The 21754-nt window shown below is 41.3% G+C and overlaps 1 protein-coding gene across 2 annotated transcripts in view; it reads right to left on the minus strand.

The window, feature by feature from the left end:
* Positions 1 to 20357, minus strand: part of grik2 (glutamate receptor, ionotropic, kainate 2) — a 260814-nt gene extending 240457 nt beyond the window's left edge. For both annotated transcript variants that reach the window (XM_056434478.1, XM_056434479.1), the window contains exon 1: positions 20240 to 20357. In XM_056434478.1, coding sequence (XP_056290453.1) covers positions 20240 to 20357 — 118 coding nt within the window. The remainder of the gene's footprint in view (positions 1 to 20239) is intronic.
* Between the last annotated feature and the right edge of the window lie 1397 nt (positions 20358 to 21754).

A 21754-nucleotide genomic window follows, 5' to 3' on the forward strand; every position in this document is an offset into this window, starting at 1 on the left:
AAGGCTGAGCACATCTGCAGCTCGGGATGCTGCAATGCACTTCCAGAAGCACTTCCTGTCTGGCCCCTAAAAGTGATCAGAGGAGAGTTGGGAACCTTTGAAGTAGTGCTGGTGGAGGAGCTACACAGACTTCCTCTCAAGACATGATGGATGTACAATATATAGCAGTCGACACAAGGAGCACCCAGCTCAAAGGAATGCTGTTCCATGTGAATGAAGCGTATGCAGTTCTCAGACACAAAACCTGTGGCCCAATTTTTTAAACCACTGACTCATTTAGCTCACACGTGGCAATTTAACAATGCCCAGTGTTAACCTGAAGAATGCCACCTCTGTGTAAATAAATGTGCATTCAGGACAATTAGCTAATTGTCTCAATGACTCCATATAAGACTCTGCGTCCTGCCCCATAAGTCCTGTCTTGAAGTTCTGCTTTCAGAGATCCATAAAGGAAAGTCTATAGTTTATAACAGCATTAGCAGCATAATTAAGAGACCTGCTAGAGACAATGAAGTGCTGTTGATGTCACATGAGTCTAATATCACACAAAGAAAAGAAAAGAAAGAAAACGGTTCCATTTGAAAAACGTCTCCCCACAGCACGGCCATGATGACTGCAACCGAGGGCTCATATCATTTAAGATGGTCATATTGATATTGTAGTGTTTGCAATATAATTTCTGGTGATTTAGTTTGGCTTTATGAAAGTGTTTCAGGGAAAGCTTTTATTTGGCCACGTGTGTGTGTGTGTGTGTGTGTGTGTGTGTGTGTGTGTGTGTGTGTGATGCAGATCAGTTTGGAACGTTATTTGTTTATGGATCAGTGAAATGCACACATACTTATTAATATTGTTGACACTGTGAGCACATTAGCAATGCTGTCTGCATTTGGGGGTTGTGAGTTGTTGCTGGTATGGTACATTGATTGCAGAGATGGAATGTTTATTTTTTTGGCAATAAGCCGGTCCTGCATGATCCTAGTAACTGGTGTGATTACAAAAATATGTATTTGGAGTCTCTTGCCAAAAACTGACAAGGTGGCAACATGGAGATGACAACCACGCAAATGACTCTTGCAACACAGCACCGTGTCGATGAGGACCGTGAGCTGTGACACAACAGTCTCTGCAGTAGAAAGTGGATTATTTTATCAGACAAGGTCAAAAATGAACTAACGCAGTTGGATAATATTCTGACAGTTTTCTTTAAACTCTTCATCTGACTGTTCTTGCCTTGCTTTTTGTTAATTGTGATGTCGCCAATGTTCCCAGATCTCAACAAAGTGCAATATCATGTTTTGCAAATAGCAACGACGGCAGCAACTGCGAGAATAAGAGCCTGGCGGATGGCCCTGAAGCAACTTTTAATGAAGTGCACTTGCTCTGCAAACAGCATATAAGATATGACACACAACGTGATTACAGACTGAAAATGAAGAGAAAAGCAGACACCGCTCCGTGTCCCGACGGGCTCGTGAGGCGTAGTGTTGTGTTGACCAGCTCAGATGAACTAAGTGTGAGGTCCCTATCCCCCACGCCGTTTACAGACATGTTTAATTCAAAGGAAACATCCTTTATTTATTTGCTCCCTCCTCTCTTAAGTGTCTTCATATTTTTCTGCAAAGTTTCCCCAACTGACCTTCATCCCATCATCTCTCTCTCTCTCATCCCTCTCTCTCTCTCTGTCTCAAACACACACACACGAGGTTGCACACACTCTTTTCTCTGCCCTTTTTCGCTCCTCCCAACATTTTTCGCTCCACTTTAAGTAGAGATTGCTGTCTGAAAGCGATGAGGCCTGACCGAGACGTCTTGGGAAATCAAAAGCGCCTCCTTTCCCACTGTAGCATGAAAACTCGTGCGCAAACACACACTTTGTGGAAACTCAGAACCGTAGCCGACAATGAGGAGATACGGTGAGCTGATAGGGGCGTTGGAGACGCACAGATCTCCCCTCAGAGTTACAAAGGACAGAACGGGAGAATCGCAGAACAGGAGGAGGAAAAAAGACACAAAGCACACTCAGGAAAGATCCCACATGCAAAGTTTCAAAGGGTGAAGATAAGAGCGGGAGATAGAACACACACACACACACACACACACACACAGCCTATAGAAGAAGTGCAGATAAAGTACCCACCAACAACTAGTGATTCTGTTGGTTGTAATGTCGCAGCACTTCAATGAACTGCCTGAAGTGTTTCTTTACTCTGCAGTCAGCAGAGTGTGAGCCACTTCTTTCGAGAGCAACTTTCTCTGCGCATGTCTTAATGGAAGACTCAAGACATACGTTTACAGAGTAGTAGTAGTAGGAGTAGTACAATTACTGAGGAACTGGACAAAAACGCACTGCATAATGGCTGTTTAAAGAGATAGTTTGTGTCTTCTGAAGTGTGGTTGTATGAGATACTTATCCATGATCAATGGACTACCTTCAGTCCCTTTAATGGCATTGCCGCGTCTCGTCGAGCATTACTGTCGTCTGTCGATCAACTGTAAATGCACTTCATGGACCCCGCTGCCGATACGCTCTCTTACAAACCCACCACGGCCTTTTCCTCGATCCAGGAATGTGGAAGCAGCTTCTAATGCCGGCACATCGATAGTCTGAGACATGTTGCTGAAAGTCAGTGGAATTAGTTGAGTCTATGCATGTACAACACAAAATAAAATGGGAACCAATGCATTAAATAACTGCTAACACAGGGTTATTGTACACAGATAACAAAGATCAAATATCAGTTCTTTAGTCAGATGGTGTCAGTGAATGCAGTGATGTCACCACAGCGCTGTGTCTGTCGTGTAGGGCGAGGTTTGGACCCAAACGCAGCAGGCAGAGTTTCAAAATAACAAGGTTTCTTTAATTGTTCACTGAGCAGAACCACAGTCTGGCAACAGGAGAGAAACAACAGGAACAGGGACAAGAACCAGACAGGAACAAAAACGACCAGACACCGAACAAGCAGAAGGACACAGGCTAAATACACTGGGGAAACGAGACACAGGTGGAGACACAGGTGGAAACAATCAGGGCGTGGCTGGGGACAATCAGGAACGAAATAGACAAGCACAGGGAACGAAGCACAGGGAAACAGGAAACAAGACAGGGACTTCAAAACAAAACAGGAAACACTCTAAATCATAACAGTGTCAGCGCCAGAGACTGTGAATAAGATACCAGGGGAAGTGAGGCGTCGAGGGTTTGTTTGAAGCCTCAAGGGACGTCGATTTCAGCGACCAGCACCAGGAACTGCGGAGGAGTGACGTAAAGATGCCATATAAGGCCCTGGTAGAGAACTGTCAATCACTGGGGCCTCGGGAAGCATTCACGGATGGACGACTCGGAAGAGGATCGAAGAAGAGTTGAAACTGGAGATGGAGACCATAAACTCATGTTTAGAATGTTTACAGAGGAAAACTGACGGCACGGGTCATCGGACCCTATGAGACGGCATAGAACTGCCTGATGGAACGCTGGGACTGGAACTGCTCATGACTACGCCACTGTCGAGACCTGATGGCCATAGAAGGAACACAAGTTTAAGGCACTTCCGCATTGGCTTTACTCATAAGAATCGTAGGGTAGAGAATGGTGCATGAAATATGGATCAGGACCTCACATCGTATCAGGAAAAACTCCCCCAAAAACGGCAGGCTTATTATACCCAGTCTACACCCAGTGAGTCAGAAAACCGCACATAAGAGTAATGTCTTCGCTGTCAACTGCCCAATAAAAGTGCAAATGCCGAAGCGTTAATTAAAAAGAAACAAAAGCACCCTTTGTGGTGTACTAAGTTAATTAATTTAAAACAATATCTCGACAGAAAATGTAACAGTATGTGTTCAAACTGGGGAACTAGAAAAGGTCAGCCATGGACATTCTGAATGCAAAGCTGAGATTTAGAGTGCCAGTGTTCAGCGATTCAGCTCAATCGTTGAAGGTTGTGGATGATCGAGCACCAAAACAGCATCCGCAACGCCAAGAATGGAAGCCGAGAAGAAATAAGTTAGAAAAGAAAAACTTCACCGACGCATATATTTTCCGAGCTCTGGTTCTATTGATTGAAATGATGTTGTGCTCATCAACGTAATTGCTGAGATGTTGGACCATCTGCAGCGACATAACTAAAATTGGTCTGATGAGGCAACAAAAAAAAATCACCAGTAGCATCTACTGTCAAGTACAGAACTAGGAATGCATATATAATCACATTTTGGTCATTCGTGAGAGGCGTAATATTTGTAAAAGGCAAATACCATTGGAAATTAAATATGGTGGTGCTGCAGGGATGTCCGAACCTAAATAGCATATTCTACAGACTTGAGAAAACGTGTTTGTTTGGAACAGATCCCTGCAAAAATTACACCAAAGAAATAATAATAATTATAGTTATTATTATAACTATAATAATTATATTATAATAAGAATTTGAATATCTTCAATGAACATGAGAATAACAAAATGATCATCCCCTCAAAGTGGGAATTATTTTTTGAAAATCACAAATTTCATTCATTAAAAACATGCGTACAGTTCTACATTAACAAAATGAGTCCATATGTTCCGTTACAACTAAGGAATGTGCTTGACAATATTAAGATTTTTTAACAAAAGATGTGTGGTGAGGTTTGGAGAAACATATGCTGAACTCAAACATATATCTATTCAGTTTTGGAGGTTACGTCCAGGACCCTGTAACATCACTGCCACCCCACACACTGCTGACTTATCGGACAGGCAACTCTGTTAAGGTTTAGAGCTGAGAATGACTGACATGCACACACACACACACACACACACACACACACTGCTGAGACGCAGTAGCAGGCTCTCATAATGTGAATGACACTTCAATCTAAATACAAGCTAATGAAAGAACCTCCCTGGCACTGAGGACATTATTGACATATAATCCCATCCCCCGGGACAGGGAAGCCATCATTTTCCATCCACAAGCCAATCTAAATGGCCTGAAATTTTAATATGACATTTTAGGGAATTGGATTTATGGCATATCAGCAGAAATTCAGCCGATTGACAGATAAGAGTTGTGTGGTGCAGAAAAGGGCCCGCTGCTGGTATTTGTCCCTGTGGCGCTGCATTCTGTCATCGATTTTCCTGGAGGATTATTATTCCAGTTTCTTCAGCAACTCGAGGCAGGATATGGGCTGGAGTCTACCTTCCCCTCAGCAAGATCATTCTAATTCAAAACCCTTTCCAAATGAGTTATTGACTTGGAGAGAGGTCTCTGCCATTTGCAATAAGAGGCTTTTACATACAATATATACAGCTCTGGTCTCCAAACACATGTCTCCAAGGTCTAGAGACATCTGGAAGACTCGCGTGGAAATCGAGGGCGAAGCGGCCATACTGGCGATCCATAGGTTGTTCTCATGTTCAACATGTTTTTCACTCTAAATGACGTTTTCAGTTCAGCAAAGGGTCAGCCGTTAGTGCCATATTACCAATAACTGATAAACCAGCTGTTTGTTCAAGATCAAAGGCTTGCCCATTGCCAGTAAAAATGTCTATATACAGGACTGTCTCAGAAAATTAGAATATTGTGATGAAGTTCTTTATTTTCTGTAATGCAATTAAAAAAACAAAAATGTCATGCATTCTGGATTCATTACAAATCAACTGAAATATTGCAAGCCTTTTATTCTTTTAATATTGCTGATTATGGCTTACAGCTTAAGAAAACTCTAAAATCCTATCTCATAAAATTTTAATATTTCCTCAGACCAAGTTAAAAAAAGATTTATAACAGCTGAGTGTTTGTCAAGGCTCAGGAAACCCTTGCAGGTGTTTCGAGTTAATTAGACAATTCAAGTGATTTGTTTAATACCCTACTAGTATACTTTTTCATGATATTCTAATATTTAGAGATAGGATATTTGAGTTTTCTTAAGCTGTAAGCCATAATCAGCAATATTAAAAGAATAAAAGGCTTGCAATATTTCAGTTGATTTGTAATGAATCCAGAATGCATGACATTTTTGTTTTTTTAATTGCATTGCAGAAAATAAAGAACTTAATCACAATATTCTAATTTTCTGAGACAGTCCTGTATACACTACCGTTCAAAAGTTTGGGGTCACCCAGACAATTTCGTGTCTTCCATGAAAAATCACACTTTTATTTATCAAATGAATATAAAATATAGTCAAGACATTGACAAGGTTAGAAATAATGATTAATATTTGAAATATTAATTTTGTTCTACAAACTTCAAGCTCAAAGGAAGGCCAGTTGTATAGCTTATATCACCAGCATAACTGTTTTCAGCTGTGCTAACATAATTGCACAGGTTTTCTAATCAGACATTAGTCTTCTAAGGCGATTAGCAAACACAATGTACCATTAGAACACTGGAGTGATAGTTGCTGTAAAAGGGCCTATATACACCTATGGAGATATTTCATTAGAAACCAGACACTTCCACCTAGAATAGTCATTTACCACATTAACAATGTAGAGAGTGTATTTCTGATTAATTTAATGTTATCTTTATTGAAAAAACAGTGCTTTTCTTTGAAAAATAAAGTCATTTCTAAGTGATCCCAAACTTTTGAATGGTAGTGTATATAAATATATGAATAGCTAAATGCTAACATCAGCATGCTAACGTGCTCAGAATGACAATGCCAACATGCAGATGTTTCACAGGTATAATGTTGACCAGGTTTACCGTGTTAGCTTAGCCTGTTAGCATAGCAATATTAGCTATTTAGCACTAAGGCAGAAGGTCATTTCAGGTGTTTTGCAGGTATTGGTCGCAAAATACTGAACAATTGAAAGTGTTAAACTGGTGATGATACAAGGGGGATGGATTTACATTTGTCATCACCTTTCTAGTCTACCAAACACTCAAAACGTTGTGAACTATATTCATAAACTCATGGTAGAGGTTTGCCATGCAAGATGACATGCTGATCAACAGGATCTGAACTATCACCGCCATCGGAAGCAATTTGGGGTTAAGTATCTTGCCCTTTGACATGTGAACTGGAGGAGTCGGGAATCGATCTCCCAATCTTCCCATTAGTTGATGACCCGCTTCACCTCCTGTGTCACAAGATCACCTGATCACCAACGTGATTAGAATTCATCCTATGTGGAACAAGAGTGATACATGGTCATCGAGCCTCAAAACCACAGATGCCGACCTCAAGGTGATACTCGAGACAACGTCAAGGGATCCCCAAACTTATTAGGATTCATCTTCTGGAGATCACGAATGTCTGCTGAATTGGAAAGCAATCCATCCAATAGTAAAAATATATATAATAAAATATAAACTTATACCAGCAATCCAATTTGAAAATGTTTGAAGTTAGGATAAGACTGCCCCTACCTAAAAAACAATAGCGTTGTGTGTGTTTTCACATGCTTAAAACCACCTTAAACTAAGTTACCGTAGCAAGCAACCTTGTGTTGCCATGCAGGTATGGAAAGACCAATGTAATGCCCTGAGAAACTGTAATGTCTTATTCAGTCTGCCATCCAAAATCTATTTTTTGGCATGTCCAGATTTTATTTAGATCAATTTAACAGCATGGATGGCAACAAAACACATTAAATGTGATTTTTAAAAATTGGCTTCCAACCACATTTGGAAGATATCTAAAAATGTGATTTCAAAGGCATTTCTGCAGATGCATCTCAGGCTGGGCACTCAAATGTGATTAAAGAATGGAATTGCTGGTACTTACAGACCCACATGGAGTACAAAAGAGGAGAACAGTCCGTAGACAGATGCAGAAATAAAGTGTCTGCTCGCACTATAACTCTGCTTCCACTTTCTGCCCTTTCCCTCCCCTTACATCGCAAAGTTTACCAGCCTCCTGCATCGCTGAGCTGGTCTCGTGTAAGTTAAGAACAGATCCAGCATCAGAATGTTCAGAGGCGACTCTCAATCAGGCAAAACGGAGCATCGGGGGAAATTTATCTCGCCCCAGGATGCAGCTCTTAGTACACATGGCCTCAAGTGTAGGACAAAATACAAGAATAGAATAGTCAGAGCAGAGGACAGTGTGTCAGAAGGATTCGTATTACCGTCACAGCGATACAGGGAATGGATCTGGACACTTATGATCGCAGTGTGTTCCAGTACAGCAGGTACAGAGCGTCTCCGTCACCGTTAGTCCGCACGGTAAGTCACCTCCAGCTCGGCCCCAGTCAGCGTTTAAGATGCAGCTAATTACATCCGCATACAAAGCGACAGCAGGCAGAGACTTTGTTTCAGTGAAGGAGGCAGAGAAGCAGGCTTTTAGAATAATCATTTCATGTGGCGTATTAACCGTCTTCATGCATGGCGGTATCATGAGCCGGAGATGGAGCATGGGCATGTGTCCTCCTGCCTTTCCCAGCCGGGAGAGACGGAGCATCAAAAGCCATATCAGAAAAAACACACACTGTTGACGGGAGCTTAACGCCTCACCAGCTCCGGCTCGCTTTGTTCTCTGAAAATGTGAAATGATATATATATTTTATCCATGTAACTGATTTTTGCCAGCCGGAGATAGTTTCAAATTTCTATAAACTAGCTATGAGTGAAATAGGAATATTCTAAGCAGCTTAGCACTGAGTTAAATATATTTACCAGCAATGTGTTGGCTGTGGGCCAAGACACAGTGTAATGCTCACAAAGCCACCACTGCTAAACTCAATTGAAGAAAGCTGATAATTCGGACTGGCAGCGTTAAGGCAAATAAATTAATTTAAGTAAAATATTTCTTCTCATGCTTTATAAAAAAACAAGGAGAATAACACAGATACGAGTAGACGCTGAGAGAACATGGCAGAGAGGAAAATAGGAAACAATAACAACGACCAGACCAGTGTTGTGAGTCATTTCCTATGTCTGTATATACGCAATAAAATGGTCTTTGAAATACTTTGATCTGCCATTATCGTAATAATGAATACAGAATAGAGTGTATTCTGCTTTGACTGGAATGTAAATGCATCTATGTAAATGTACTATGTACTGAAGTGACATTGTATGAATTGTGAAAAGTGGATGGGTCTAAAAGACACAGGATTTAGGAGGCCGGTGTTCGAGAGCAGTGTCCTAAAGTGTTGTCTGGTTTTGTATCTTTTTAAGTCCCACGGATGTTAGTTACATGTTTCCTGTATACGTGGTTTTCGTGGGTAATATTCTTAGTTGACGTATTTATTTTCAGCCCAGCCTTGATGTTTTCCTAAAACCTTACTGAGGGGTTTTGCTTCCTAAAACTAACTAAACGTAGCTGTGTTGCCAAATATAATTGATAAAAATCGCACTCAAAAAGCTTAGAATCCAGATTAATGACATGTGGAACAGATTTGCTATATTTAAACTCTACTTTTCATAAGAATGGGTTGCAATATCATACAGTTTTCATCAGCGGATGGCTTTCGCCCAGTTCTTCAGAGTTTTGCTTTGCCAACTCCAGCTGCTGTTGAAGACCATGTGATCTGGTACAAAACTGCCAAAAAAACCAAGTCAAATGGATTTTGAGTTGGCAAAATAGAGGAATATTTTCAAGGTCAAGAATCATCAAACTGGTTAACAGTTCCAAAATCACCTTTGTGATGTGCAAAATAGCACAATAACCAACACTTTAACACACAAAACACTATTTTAAAACCTTTTTATTTGGATTTTCGACTGCCGAGGTTTACACTTTCTTGGTAACTGTATTTCGCTAGTCTTCTTTTTCCTGATAGAACAAGATGGCTAAGCTGCTTTTGCTAACTAGCCACTGCTTTATATCCTCACAGTCTCCACAACAAACTGCAACAACAACATGCGACACTCCCTAACGCAATTTCTTCTTTTCCTGTTTATTTAATTTTACAACTTGAGGTTCTATCAGTGACAAGAAAGCAGCGAGTGCAATCTTTATTGTAGCCACCACATATGCTTGGCAGGGAACACCCACAAACTTATAAAACACGAGTACTGCACTCTACTGTTTAAATAAGGCCAGTAAAGATGCACCTCTTAGCAGGAAATCATCATAAACTGGAAGAACAAGTGAAGGGGAAGTGCTGCAATGGTGGAATGTGTGCTCTGCTGCCAAGGGCATAAAAAGAGTCACTGACACATCATATGCTTGAGTTACCCTCAATGAAGGATGATACGATGAGTGTTGCCATTCTGTGAAACCGTTGAACTCCTTTTCCGTCTCAGCAAACAAGCCCACTGGCTGAAGGCAGGTTCCCGGAGGACTGTATAAGGGACCGTACACTCCCTGTGCCTTTTCTTTCCGAGGCATTAACATGACAGCCATTTCTACCAAACCAATGTTACACTTGGCGAACAAGGTCTTCGCGATGTCCGTCATTTTGACTCAATGGGAAAAAATATCAATATAGATTTTCTTGGCAACTTTCTTTATTCATCAATCCAAACACAGGGTTGCCAAAACGTAGTTGGCAGGCATCAACTTTTGTTTTTTGCAGAAACGGAAACAATTTAAATACTCAGTGTAAATATCTGCCAGCTTAATAATAAAAATGTAAGAATAACAGCTTTATTACAGTATCCAAACTAAAAGATTTGAAAGTCTGTGTTTCATCAGAACACAAACCAGAGCATAATCAAAGATCAGTTCAACCCATTTACGCATTAGTTTGTGATGTTTACAGGATCTGTGGAACTTTTCACCCCATAATCAAACTACTTCCGTTTCAGACATTCATTTGTGCGTGTGAGTAAACACAGCGACATATTCGGAGGAGAAGATTAAGGCAAATGCAATTAATATTGTCCAGGCCGTCCTCAGATATCTACTTTGCTGGGCTTGCAGCAGGTTTATGACATCCAAAGACGTTAGCTAAATGCTTTGGCAACGGATAGAGGTTGTTCCGCTGTCCTCGTCTCAATGTCAAGGAGCAGCCTTTGCCGGCTGTTAATTGAGTTACAATGCGTGTACATGTTTTACAATAAACTGTAATACCACTTTTGAAGTGAAAGACCTCTCTTGCAGAACACTTTACACGTGGAAGATGTGCAGAGTGTGCAACCTACATTTACCTTGCAGAGAGGCATGATGAACACATATTTGTGTTTATTATGTTATGTACAGGAGTGAATGTAGGTATACAATACAGCAGTGAATGTAGGTATAAAAGACCTTTAATCAGCATTACTGTATTGGTTTTGTATCGGTGAAGATGGGTGATTATTTTGAGGTAAAGGTCTGAGCTTTGAAGTTGAAAAAAATAAAAAAAGGAGAACAAAATAATGTTATTGTAAAAGCTGAAATGATTTCCATTAATGTGCAACAGCCCAAGGATTTCTTATTTTAAAGACATTAGCGAGATGAAAATATGTTCAGCTCTATTCATTATTTTCATTAAATGGACTCGAAAAACAATAATGGCCTTTGCAAAATTTCTGTTTTGTCCTCGTCTGAAAATGATAACTCAAGAGCCAAATACCTGTACCACATTCAAAACAGAGAAAATGAATGGAATTGATTTCTCGGTATCTTCCTGTAAGAAAATGATCCTCCCCAACAAGGTTGTTTCCTCTGATTGCGGTCAAATGCAATTCCACCAGCACGCTTTCTCAATGAAATGATTCTTAATATCTTCAGCTTTGTTTCTAGCTCCGGGTAACCTTGACTTTGCACACGTCTTCTAATTCGGCTTGCTAATTCAAAAAAGGGGAGATGTAGAGGCGGTAAACAAATTACCAGAAAACGATCCTGTTGAGCACAAGGCTCTGAGTCTGACTGCGATATTGAGTGCATACTGACTGGAGCCTCCCGTTTTGGCAAAGCACTCCAGTAGTTGGAATGTGATTGCAGATTGTGCGATCATGAACAAAGACAATAAAGGACCCTTTTGTTGACAGCTCATACGGAAGTGATGCTGCAGCTGGATATTTTTCTATCACCCAACCTCAGCCTCCATCCTGCATTTAATTTGTGTCAAAAAAATGAATGCAGCCTTTTTTAGTAAGCCAGGGTGGAGATACAGATAGCTTAGCTTAGCGTAAAGACTGGAACCAGAATGGAAAATACTGGGTCAGTAATGGGTCAGTAAAATGACCCACTACAATGTGCTACAATATTAGCATTAATATGTGCCAAATCAGATCTGCCAGAAAATCGAGCAAGCTAGTTGATCGATCGTGCAATTAATGACAAGTCGCAGGCAACCGTCAATCAAAACGTCAAACAGCTGCATTCAAGAAAATGCTGCCCGATTCTTCTATCAGTCATGGGCATCATACGCGAGAGATACATCGGGTTAATAGATACATAGGAAGAAATAGGACAGTCATGTAACTGCATAGCATAGAAACAATATTCAGAGTTGTAGATATTATCACTTGCTGGCTGTATACTAAGCAAGACTGACCTTATCCCGGAGTCGGGATAAGGTCAGTCTTGCTTAGGATACACTCATTTCACCTTTTTCACCCTTTTCTTGTCTTGAAAAGAGTGTTGGCCCAGATGTTGGAGTGAATCTCAGTGTATTGTTGTATCTTCTGCCTCGTGCATTGTGTGTGTGTGTGTGTGTTGTCGGTGCAACGTCTCCGCTGTGTGTTTTTTTTAAACCCCCTGAGCGTTTTTTATCCTGCTGAATCTCTGAGCATTTATTATAATATGAATCCGAGCAGCATGTTCAACCACGGAGCCTTTTCTGCCAAATACTGAACATTAATTATCCATCTCGAAGCCTTTCTGACTGGACTGCAATTCATCATCCACTACCCTGTTCCATTTTTAGACCTAAACCTTATTTTCTGAGGTGGGTTGTGTTTTTCCTTTTTTGCTGTTGTTGTTTTGAGTATTGATTGTGTTCAAGATTTAATACCTTACTTTATTAGCAACTGTAATGCAGCTTCAGTTGGCAGGAAAACACTGCAGTTCAATACACACCCACAGGCATAACAGTCTCCAACCGCTGAATCCAAAATAATAATAACTGTGTTAACGCAGCACATCAAACATGCACCCGCTGCAGTGAACCTAATGGGCAATCCAGGAAGTGTGATGCGCCAAGTATTAAACATTAATTTAATTAGTTAATTTCGTCGTCTCAGCGTTTTAGACTCTATAGAATCAGCAGTCTCGACCATTGTTTAGATGCTACAGAATTGTCCCCGCTGCTATAACGCCGTGTATCGTAACTCCGTAGAGTTAAACAGTAAGGCTGTGGGAGAGTTGTCAGGTTCACATATTTTCTGTAAAATCCTCTTTGTTTGCTGGTTCACACGTAGTCAACTCGCTGCTGGACAGGCAGTGGCATCTGTCACAGTAATGAACAGTGGCAAATGTAAAGCTACAGTTTGGTAGCTTAAATAAAAAAGAATACGGTTTTTATCACATTTGCTCAAACTGTCACTATATCCTGACAGCGGGACACAAGGAAGATAATTCCTCGGCCTCCGAAAGGCATTTGCGAGATTCCAATCAAACTGTCAAAGAAAGTTTGCTCCAGCTGAGAGGCGGTGCTCGGTTGGGCTTGACTGTTTTCAACATGGGCGGGTCACGAATGTGCTCATTTTAAAGGACATCGGTACACCGAATATATATTTCTGAAAACAATTTTTTTCAAATTTGGTCACCCGCTGCTTAGTTTGACAGTTGTGTATACATTACTAACTCTGCTTCCTCCCCGGAGTCTTTGTGACTTCACATCTCATAGGGTCCATTGGAACTGGCTGGGTCTGATGCCTCCTCCCCACCATCCCCCTCCTCTCTACCTCCTTCTGTTTCATGGATCATGGAGGTCTGGATCGTGGTCCATGCCTACTACAAACTATTCATACACTCTGTCATACTCATTGGATGTGTTGTTACTCTGTAACACTGTTCATTCTGGACACATGACATATATTGCATCTGTCCATCCGGGGAGAGGGATCCTCCTCTGTTGCTCTCCTGAAGGTTTCCTCCCTTCTTTCCCCCACAAGTATTTATTATGTATGCAAATTGCAAATAAATTCTTCACCATAGCCAACATGTATGATATGCACTGTCAGGTGTATAAGTGGACCAACAAACTGGATGCTTGTTGTGAAAAGAGGTTGTGTGTGGAGGTCAATTTGCCTTTTTGTAATTCCTTTTCAAAAGGAACCGTTTGGGGAAATAAACCCATTTGGTGTTTTTTCAAGAGTGTTTCAGTTCAGTCTAAGTTTGATATCAAGACATGAATGTTAACAGTACAGATCTGGAGTCAGGTAATCCGAGCTTAGTTTATTATTATACATGAGCTAATTTAACAGTTCAAAGTAAAAGAACATAAAAGAATGCCGTACACTTTAAAGATGTTTTCCTGTGAAAGGTTTTTTTCTATTTCTTGGGAGTTTTTCCTGATCCGATGTGAGGTCCTGGGACAGGGATGTCTATGTTTACAGATTGTAAAGCCCTCTCAGGCAAATTCGTAATTTGCGATATTGGGCTATAGAAATAAACTGAATTGAATTCTATGACTTAGAAAGTGCACATAAACACAACAAGGATTTTTTGGAAGTCCAACAAAGTTGCCCCACTGAATTAAAAACCAAACCCAAATCCCCCCGGTAGACTTACAACACATACACATGTGCTCATGAGAATAATAGATGAATCGCACAGTCCAGGCGATTCGTCACAGAGTGGATACGTCACACGTTCGACTCTCTATCACTGAGGAACGTTTGGTCTTGAACTGCATTTTGTTTTTGGCTCTGAACAAAAGATCAGAAGTCAGGCTTTGAACAGATGGCAATATCCATGTTATATCTGGTCATATATTTCTGCATAAAGACGGTGATATTTAAGTCTTGTCTGTGGGTCTGTGAGTGAAAGGTGCAGCATGTTGTTTCTCAAACCCCTTCTCGGTCTGTGTTGAATGTTGGATTATCTCCTTCCACCATCTGTCACTGCCAGACTCTCTATAGCTATAGCTTTACTTTTGCACTGACTAAATAGCGCTCTCACTGATTTTGTAGCTTAACGCAAACTTCGCTCCAAATCCTACCAATGGATAATCATAGACCTCATTTGATATTTCTAAATTCAGAAGTATTGGTTTGTTATGTCTGCACTGCTCTGAAGGGAAAACAATATATTTGAATAATTGTTGTATGCTGTCATTTGGTGTTTTGGTTGACTCGGGCAACAAAACAACGTAGTTGGGTTTGAAAAAGGTTGTGAATGTGCTTTAAATAAGTTAACTAATAAAGAAAAGTCAACATTATAGCAGAGCTATTGAAAACACATGACTTCAAAATAGCTCAACAACACTTTGACAGCGGGCTCCTGGGTGAAGTGAATGTGCTGTGTTAGTTTGACCCAACTCCCCTCTGTCCCTACGTCGTCACACCCCCACAGCCTTTTCTGTGGACGTCGAACAATGACGTGGATGCTATTAGATTGCAGTCACTTGAAAGCGCAATGCGTCTCACACAGACCCCGATGTGTGTTTTGGACGAAGAGGAGAGTGACAAAGCAAAACCGGGAATGAAAGACCGTCTGTATTTGAAAAAGTCAACTACAGTATGGTATAGGTTACGAAATGATAGCGGTTGGCATTAAAATTGGAGGCACTACATGCCCATACCAGACCGCGAAGACCTTCATTTCTGCTTCACTCCATAAAAAACACCCTCTTTCCTACATTGCCACCGCCACCAATGGTTGTAACTCCAAGGTTACTGGACGGAGAGGTGGCAGATCAGATATGTGGGATGTGTATGAAAGTGCTGACTACCAAGTGTGTTATTCACTTGTGAGGACTTGTAAACAGAATATGTGTCTGAGAATATTAGTATGGATTGTGTTTTGTACAAGAATGACGCTTTTCTCTATTCTGCTTTGTATCCCATGGAAAGTCCAACACTTGGTACGTTGTGTCTTCCTCTGCAGCTTTAAGCCCCGAGCCATCAGTGTGTACACTTAAATATTTAACCTTTTAAGCACCAAGCTTTTTTTTAGGCCTCTGCTCCGAAAATTGCATAGCCAAACTAAAAAGGCTGTATCTCTGCAACCACTAGGGCTATTTTAATCATTTTTACATTTTTACCTTTTACATTTTATTTTATTTTGTTAAGATGTGTACATATCAGTCTATATGTTACTGGGTAAGAGTAAATGAAGATGGCACACAGAAAAAATATAAAAATGTCAAGTCCGAATTGGAAAAAAAGCACTTCCAAGATGATAATATGTTTTGGAATGAGGCAGTTGAAATGTTTAAAACTCTCACAAATCATCATTAGAATATATGTTAACAGTCTTCCTGCAAAGTCTGACTTTGAAAAAGTGAAGCAGAACAAAGTTAGAGAGGTTTTAGTATAAAAACAAACAGGTTTATACTTTCTTTCTTTTTAAATGGCTTCTAATTTCCTAAAGCAGCTGGTTGTGTTTAGCAAACGTCACCCGAACAAGTAGAATGTGTGCATTGGTACGGTACTATTTCCAGTTGTGGATTACTAAAAATGTCGTGCTTTTGTCACTTTAACAGTATTATAATATGTAACATCTCCGAGCTGTCGCTTCAGAACACTCCGACGCCTACAGCTACATGGATGGACTGGAAAGTAAATGGGGAGATGAGCGTGTTCATCGAGGGTTGATCTGATTATCACCTTCTGTTTCATACCTGTTTCATGCACGTAGTTTCCAAACAACTCGCGTTTCTCTGCAAATCTCCTTCTTTACAAGTCATCAGTGCGGCGTGGGCCGGAAGCCCGGAGCATAATGTCAACTTTTCTGTTCACTTATTGACAGGCTGCCTTCTCAGAGTGAGTTATTTTTCAAAGAGGGTTTTTCTGGCCTCGACCTGCAACATTCAGCTCGTCTGCCCCATTAGACGGTGACCTTCCTACTAATGCCGACCGCGTCAGCCAGCGCCAAAGCACCTGCTTCAATCTCCACTCTGCCTCGACAGAGACGTAGAAATAGAGTATAAATCAATTGATTGATTGATTGCTTTTATAGTTACACAAATACTGCTTTTAAACACTTCTTTTGGATGTGAGGACACTCCTAGAAGGCTCTAATTAATGTATGACTTTTCATACTGTGTTAATTGCATCACTTCCTTGACTTTTTTTGAGGAACCTTCCATCACCAGCTCATGCAATGAATGTGTGAAATTCCATCTGCCGAGTTCCAGTGAAGTGACCCTGAATGTGGCTTCTCCTCCACACAAGCAATCCAATTTCCTGACCTCGACCGTCTGCAATACAACACCTTTAAAGCTTCAACCACTTCAGCAGACCCAGCAGGTCGGAGTCATAGTCACACATGCAGTCTATCGCTGTTACAGCTGATCTGTATCAAGCTTTATCTTCAATGGGCCGTGGGAGAATTGAGTTCTATGCTTTCTCCCATCAGAGGTTGTCAGCATGTGAGACTCTGAATGTGACAAATACAACTACTGAACAGCTCTTACTCTGATTCGATGTCTTTGTTCCCTGCACAGCGATTTAGAAATAGAATCTGGCTCCAAAGGTCTTTTAAGGAGCCACAATGGGAATCTGCAAAAGAAAGCTTTTCTTTTATCACAGGACCTGGTCAGATTGATTAAAAACAACATCGGTGGCATTCTAACTCTGAGTTGTTTCTTTCTTGCGCTTGAGTTTAAAAATGGAAATCCAATTTAGCTATGAATCACTCATGCAGCATAATTTTTTCTCAAAGGGGCTGAATTAATTAAAACATTTGCAAACTCCTTTTTTGAAGAATAGCTATTGCAATTGATTGGTCAAAACACATCCGAAGATTTAATGTTGGGATTATTGCATTAATTCGCAAACTCTTTTAACAAGAATAAATCCCCTTTTTGTCAAATAAAAATTCAATTGGTGGAGTTAAAGTAGCACAGGTTTGACAGGGGACATATAGGACATGGCTAATAGTGTGAGTCCCTTGCTCTTGTTTAAAAATACTCTAGATCACATGATCAATAGCACTCAATAACACGCCCACATTTCGGAAATTTGTGGATTTATAGATATCAATGAGGACTAAAACAGAAGTATCCATTTTAACAGTGCAGATCAACCATACTAATCTATCTATATACATTAGCTTCTTAGCCTAGCTCAAGAATAACATGGTTACATCAGTCCTTTGAAGGACACTCACGACAACTGTACAGCTCACTCGTCACATGAGGAGCACCGTTCAGCCCGTGTCTTCACTGGCTCTGGAGGAAACTTTGTCAACTCTCAGAAAAGAACCCCGCGGATGTCACCTAGCCGTGATGATTGCTTAAGAATTCAACTTTTTAACAGAAACCGTACTTACAAACTGGATGTGAAAAGTTTGAAAGACATTGGCCTCTACTACAGCAGGAGGGTATAAGTCAAATATACGGTTGAGTTGCATCATGGGAAGCGTAGGAACCAGTGTTTTTGGAGCTTGGTCCATAGAACCCACCAACAGTTAGGATATCTCAGCCTCTGCTGCTGAAAGTTTGACCAAGTGTTGTTTAATCTGTCTTTCAAATGTGTCCCCACCTTTACTGTTGGAGTGCCCTTTTAAATATGAATATGTGGTTACACTGTGATCAGTGTTCTCTCTTTGCAGCTTAGGTTTCGCCCAATTAATACAGTTACCTTCCGAGACACGGATTTTCTCAGAGTGAATGTTTTCACAGCTCAAGCTAAAATGTCACATTACATGATGAAACCTTGAAAACACACACGTTAAAGGCCCACAGATGCCGGCTGAACCGATTTCTCAAAGGACAAGTGGCGGTAGCTGATGAAAGTGCCTCGGCAAAGGACGAGAGGAGGAATAAATGCGATCACAAGACACGTTGTTCCGACGGACGGATTTTTCGGCTGTCAAATACATGTTGATTGAACTATTTAAGGAATGGGGTACAGGGTGATGCCCTCAGCACTCCATATTTCCCCTCTACACGTGGACTGGATGACGGGAACTGGTCACTGTGGTGTAAAGGGACTACGACTTTGCTGACACCCTGCAGGCCAGAGGTTCACAGGGTTTCACCTATTTATCCATCTACTCTTTGATTCAGATCCTACAGCTCCATCAGAGGAAAAATCAATGCGCACATCATCAATTTGCATCTATGAATTAAAGAAATGTACAGCGCTGACTTAATTATTGAGTAAGTTTCCTCTATATGCTGGAGCACCAGTGTGTTTTTTTTTCTCCAATACATACAAAAATAAAACCATTGCATTATCAGACAAAACATTTGTTTTATATCGTAAATGTTTCCGTGTGTTGTTCAGAGAAGTAGTCTGCGTACTTCTGTATCCGTCTGCATTAATTGAGGTGTGTGCAAATACTTGATTGTTGAATTTAACAGAATTCAAACATGTTTTTTTCCCAATAATTGTCCATATTTCTATTCTGTGGTTGTAGCCACAATGCGCGATATGCAAGTCAGTGGCCTATATTTCTCAATAACCACTGGCCCCAGCATAATAAATGTTGCCATATTCAAAGCCACGAACCTTATGTTGTGTATAAAATGATACACGAGACAGCCTGAACATTTACATCTAATAAAATGATGTCGCTATCAAAAGATGCAGACTCGGGGCCAAATATTTCCTGTGTGAGGATCATATAACCGCAAACAAACATTCTATATGTTCATATAGTAGTGAAATATTCTTTTTTTCCACTTTAAAGCTGCTTAATTAGAATTTATGACTCAATAGATAATATTAAAAAATGTCCCTTGCAGCATATTAATCATATTTCAAAAAATTTGGATGAGGCTTGTAGGCATCATATTAAAAAAAATATCCTGTGCAGTCTTTTTATATATATATATATAAATATATATATATATATAAATAAAGCTACTGTAATGAATTACTGTATCAATATACACGCATAACTGAGTGGCTCATAAACAGCTGACACTATGCACACACACATACACAGAGGTGCAGAGTGAGGGGCGGTGATATCTGCAAACGTTAAACCTTTTCAATGTGAAACTTTACAAACAGCAACAAGTTACAGATGTTCCCATAACAATGTCTCTTGTTGGCAGCGTTGTCCTGTAGGAGTGCAGGTCTGTACCAACTCTTTGGATACACTGAGACTGTCATGCCATTTCTCCTAAATGTTACACTGCCAACAGAACATTTACTCAGATGAGAAACTTTCCCACAAGTCAGAAAAGGGTTGGGTAAGTGAGTCTCCAACAGGTCCGGGGGTTGGGAGGGTTGGGGGACATAAACAGTCATAGCAGGGGATGAAAACACATCAAACTTTTAGGGCAGCATGAGAGGAAAGATAAGAAAGAGCTCACCAAATCTCAAGACGTGTGGCATCCCATGAGAATATCCCACACAGTGCAGTAGCAGCACAAGAAGCCTGACGGTGCACCTGAGTCTGGCGTTAAGTATCAGCAGGGAGGTAATCTTCATGGTGCTTGTGTGGTGCACAGGATTTTTATTCCCTGAATCGGTATATTCCACAGAATAGTTTTCTCTTTAACGTGAAGCAGGGCGGCTGAGCACCACCGGCGGTCTGGGCAACGGTTTCCCCACATCCATTGAGCAAAAAAACAACAAGCACTGCGTGTCCACCTCACTGCGCCGAGAAGAAACAGCCTTCCGACTCAGTTGAGGAAGATGATGGTGGAGGTGGTGGTGGTGAAGGTGGCTGGGCATCCATGTTACGCAGGGCAGAGTGCGAGGAAATCCATCTACTGAAAGACACACAAGGCAGAGATTGGAGGAGAGGGTGTGTGCGATGGGGGGGGGGGGGAATCCAGCGTGACCGAGTGAGAGCGCGAGTGAATGAAAGCCGCGGTCTCAGCAGCCTCGCGTAGCCCGAGCCCCTCCTGCTGCACTGCCGCGCAGCATCCGACGCCGAGCACCGGCACAGTTGGCGGAGCGCAACCCGGCGGAGCGCAACCCGGCGGAGCGGGGCTTGTTTTCTCAGGTATACCGCCGAGCACACTTCGCCCCTTGATGTGTATCGCGTGCCGAAATTGTCACGTCTCCCCCACTACTCCTCCGCCCCCACGTCTTCCCCCCACCTCAAATGTCGTGTCCCCGGGTCCGGCTACAGAGCGGCAGCCGCTCTCCCGGATTGCTCCTCTCGGTCTCGGCGGAGCGCTCACCGCGCACGGCGGGAAGAAAAAAAAGAGCCCGTGTGTGAATCTGATCAGACCCCCGCGTGTGTCTGATCGGGAGTCACTCAGGCTTTGGACTCATGTGCCGGCTCCGTAAAGCGGAACTGTCACTGTACACCCGTACAGTATTTCAGTGGTGCTCTGTATTTTGAATTAGTACTTTTTTTCTTCTTTTTTTTCTCTATACTTTTCCTATACGGTTCAGTGTGTGAGATAAGAGCATCGCATTTGAATTGAATGTGTGTCGCCTGATTCCAATAAGTGCCTTATCGGCTCCTTTTATGACTATTGAATTACTGGCCGTGGACTGAAAGGCGACGACGTGTAAGTGTCATATTCAATATTTTCACAGAAGATAGACTGCGGCCTTTAACCTGTTATTTACAAACACATCGAAAAAAATTCCATACCCATGATATACGGGTTAGTTTGACCGGATATCTATGCATAGAAGCATTATTAATGCTGTATTATTTCCGAGGTCGGACAATTCTGGTTGATGAATCTGCTGCATAATTCCTGAATATGATATAGATCCCTTATCTATACTTCACGATCAAAACAGAATGAGGAATACTGCATACATGGAGGTCAAGCTGATTTAAACTTGGAGCAAAAATCACGAGTGACTGGCTGCTCCTTAATGCACGCTGTCAGTCAGCACGGGCATTTTAATTAACAGCA

This window comes from Pseudoliparis swirei, chromosome 16, assembly GCF_029220125.1.
Source record: "Pseudoliparis swirei isolate HS2019 ecotype Mariana Trench chromosome 16, NWPU_hadal_v1, whole genome shotgun sequence".
Taxonomy (NCBI): Eukaryota; Metazoa; Chordata; class Actinopteri; order Perciformes; family Liparidae; genus Pseudoliparis; species Pseudoliparis swirei.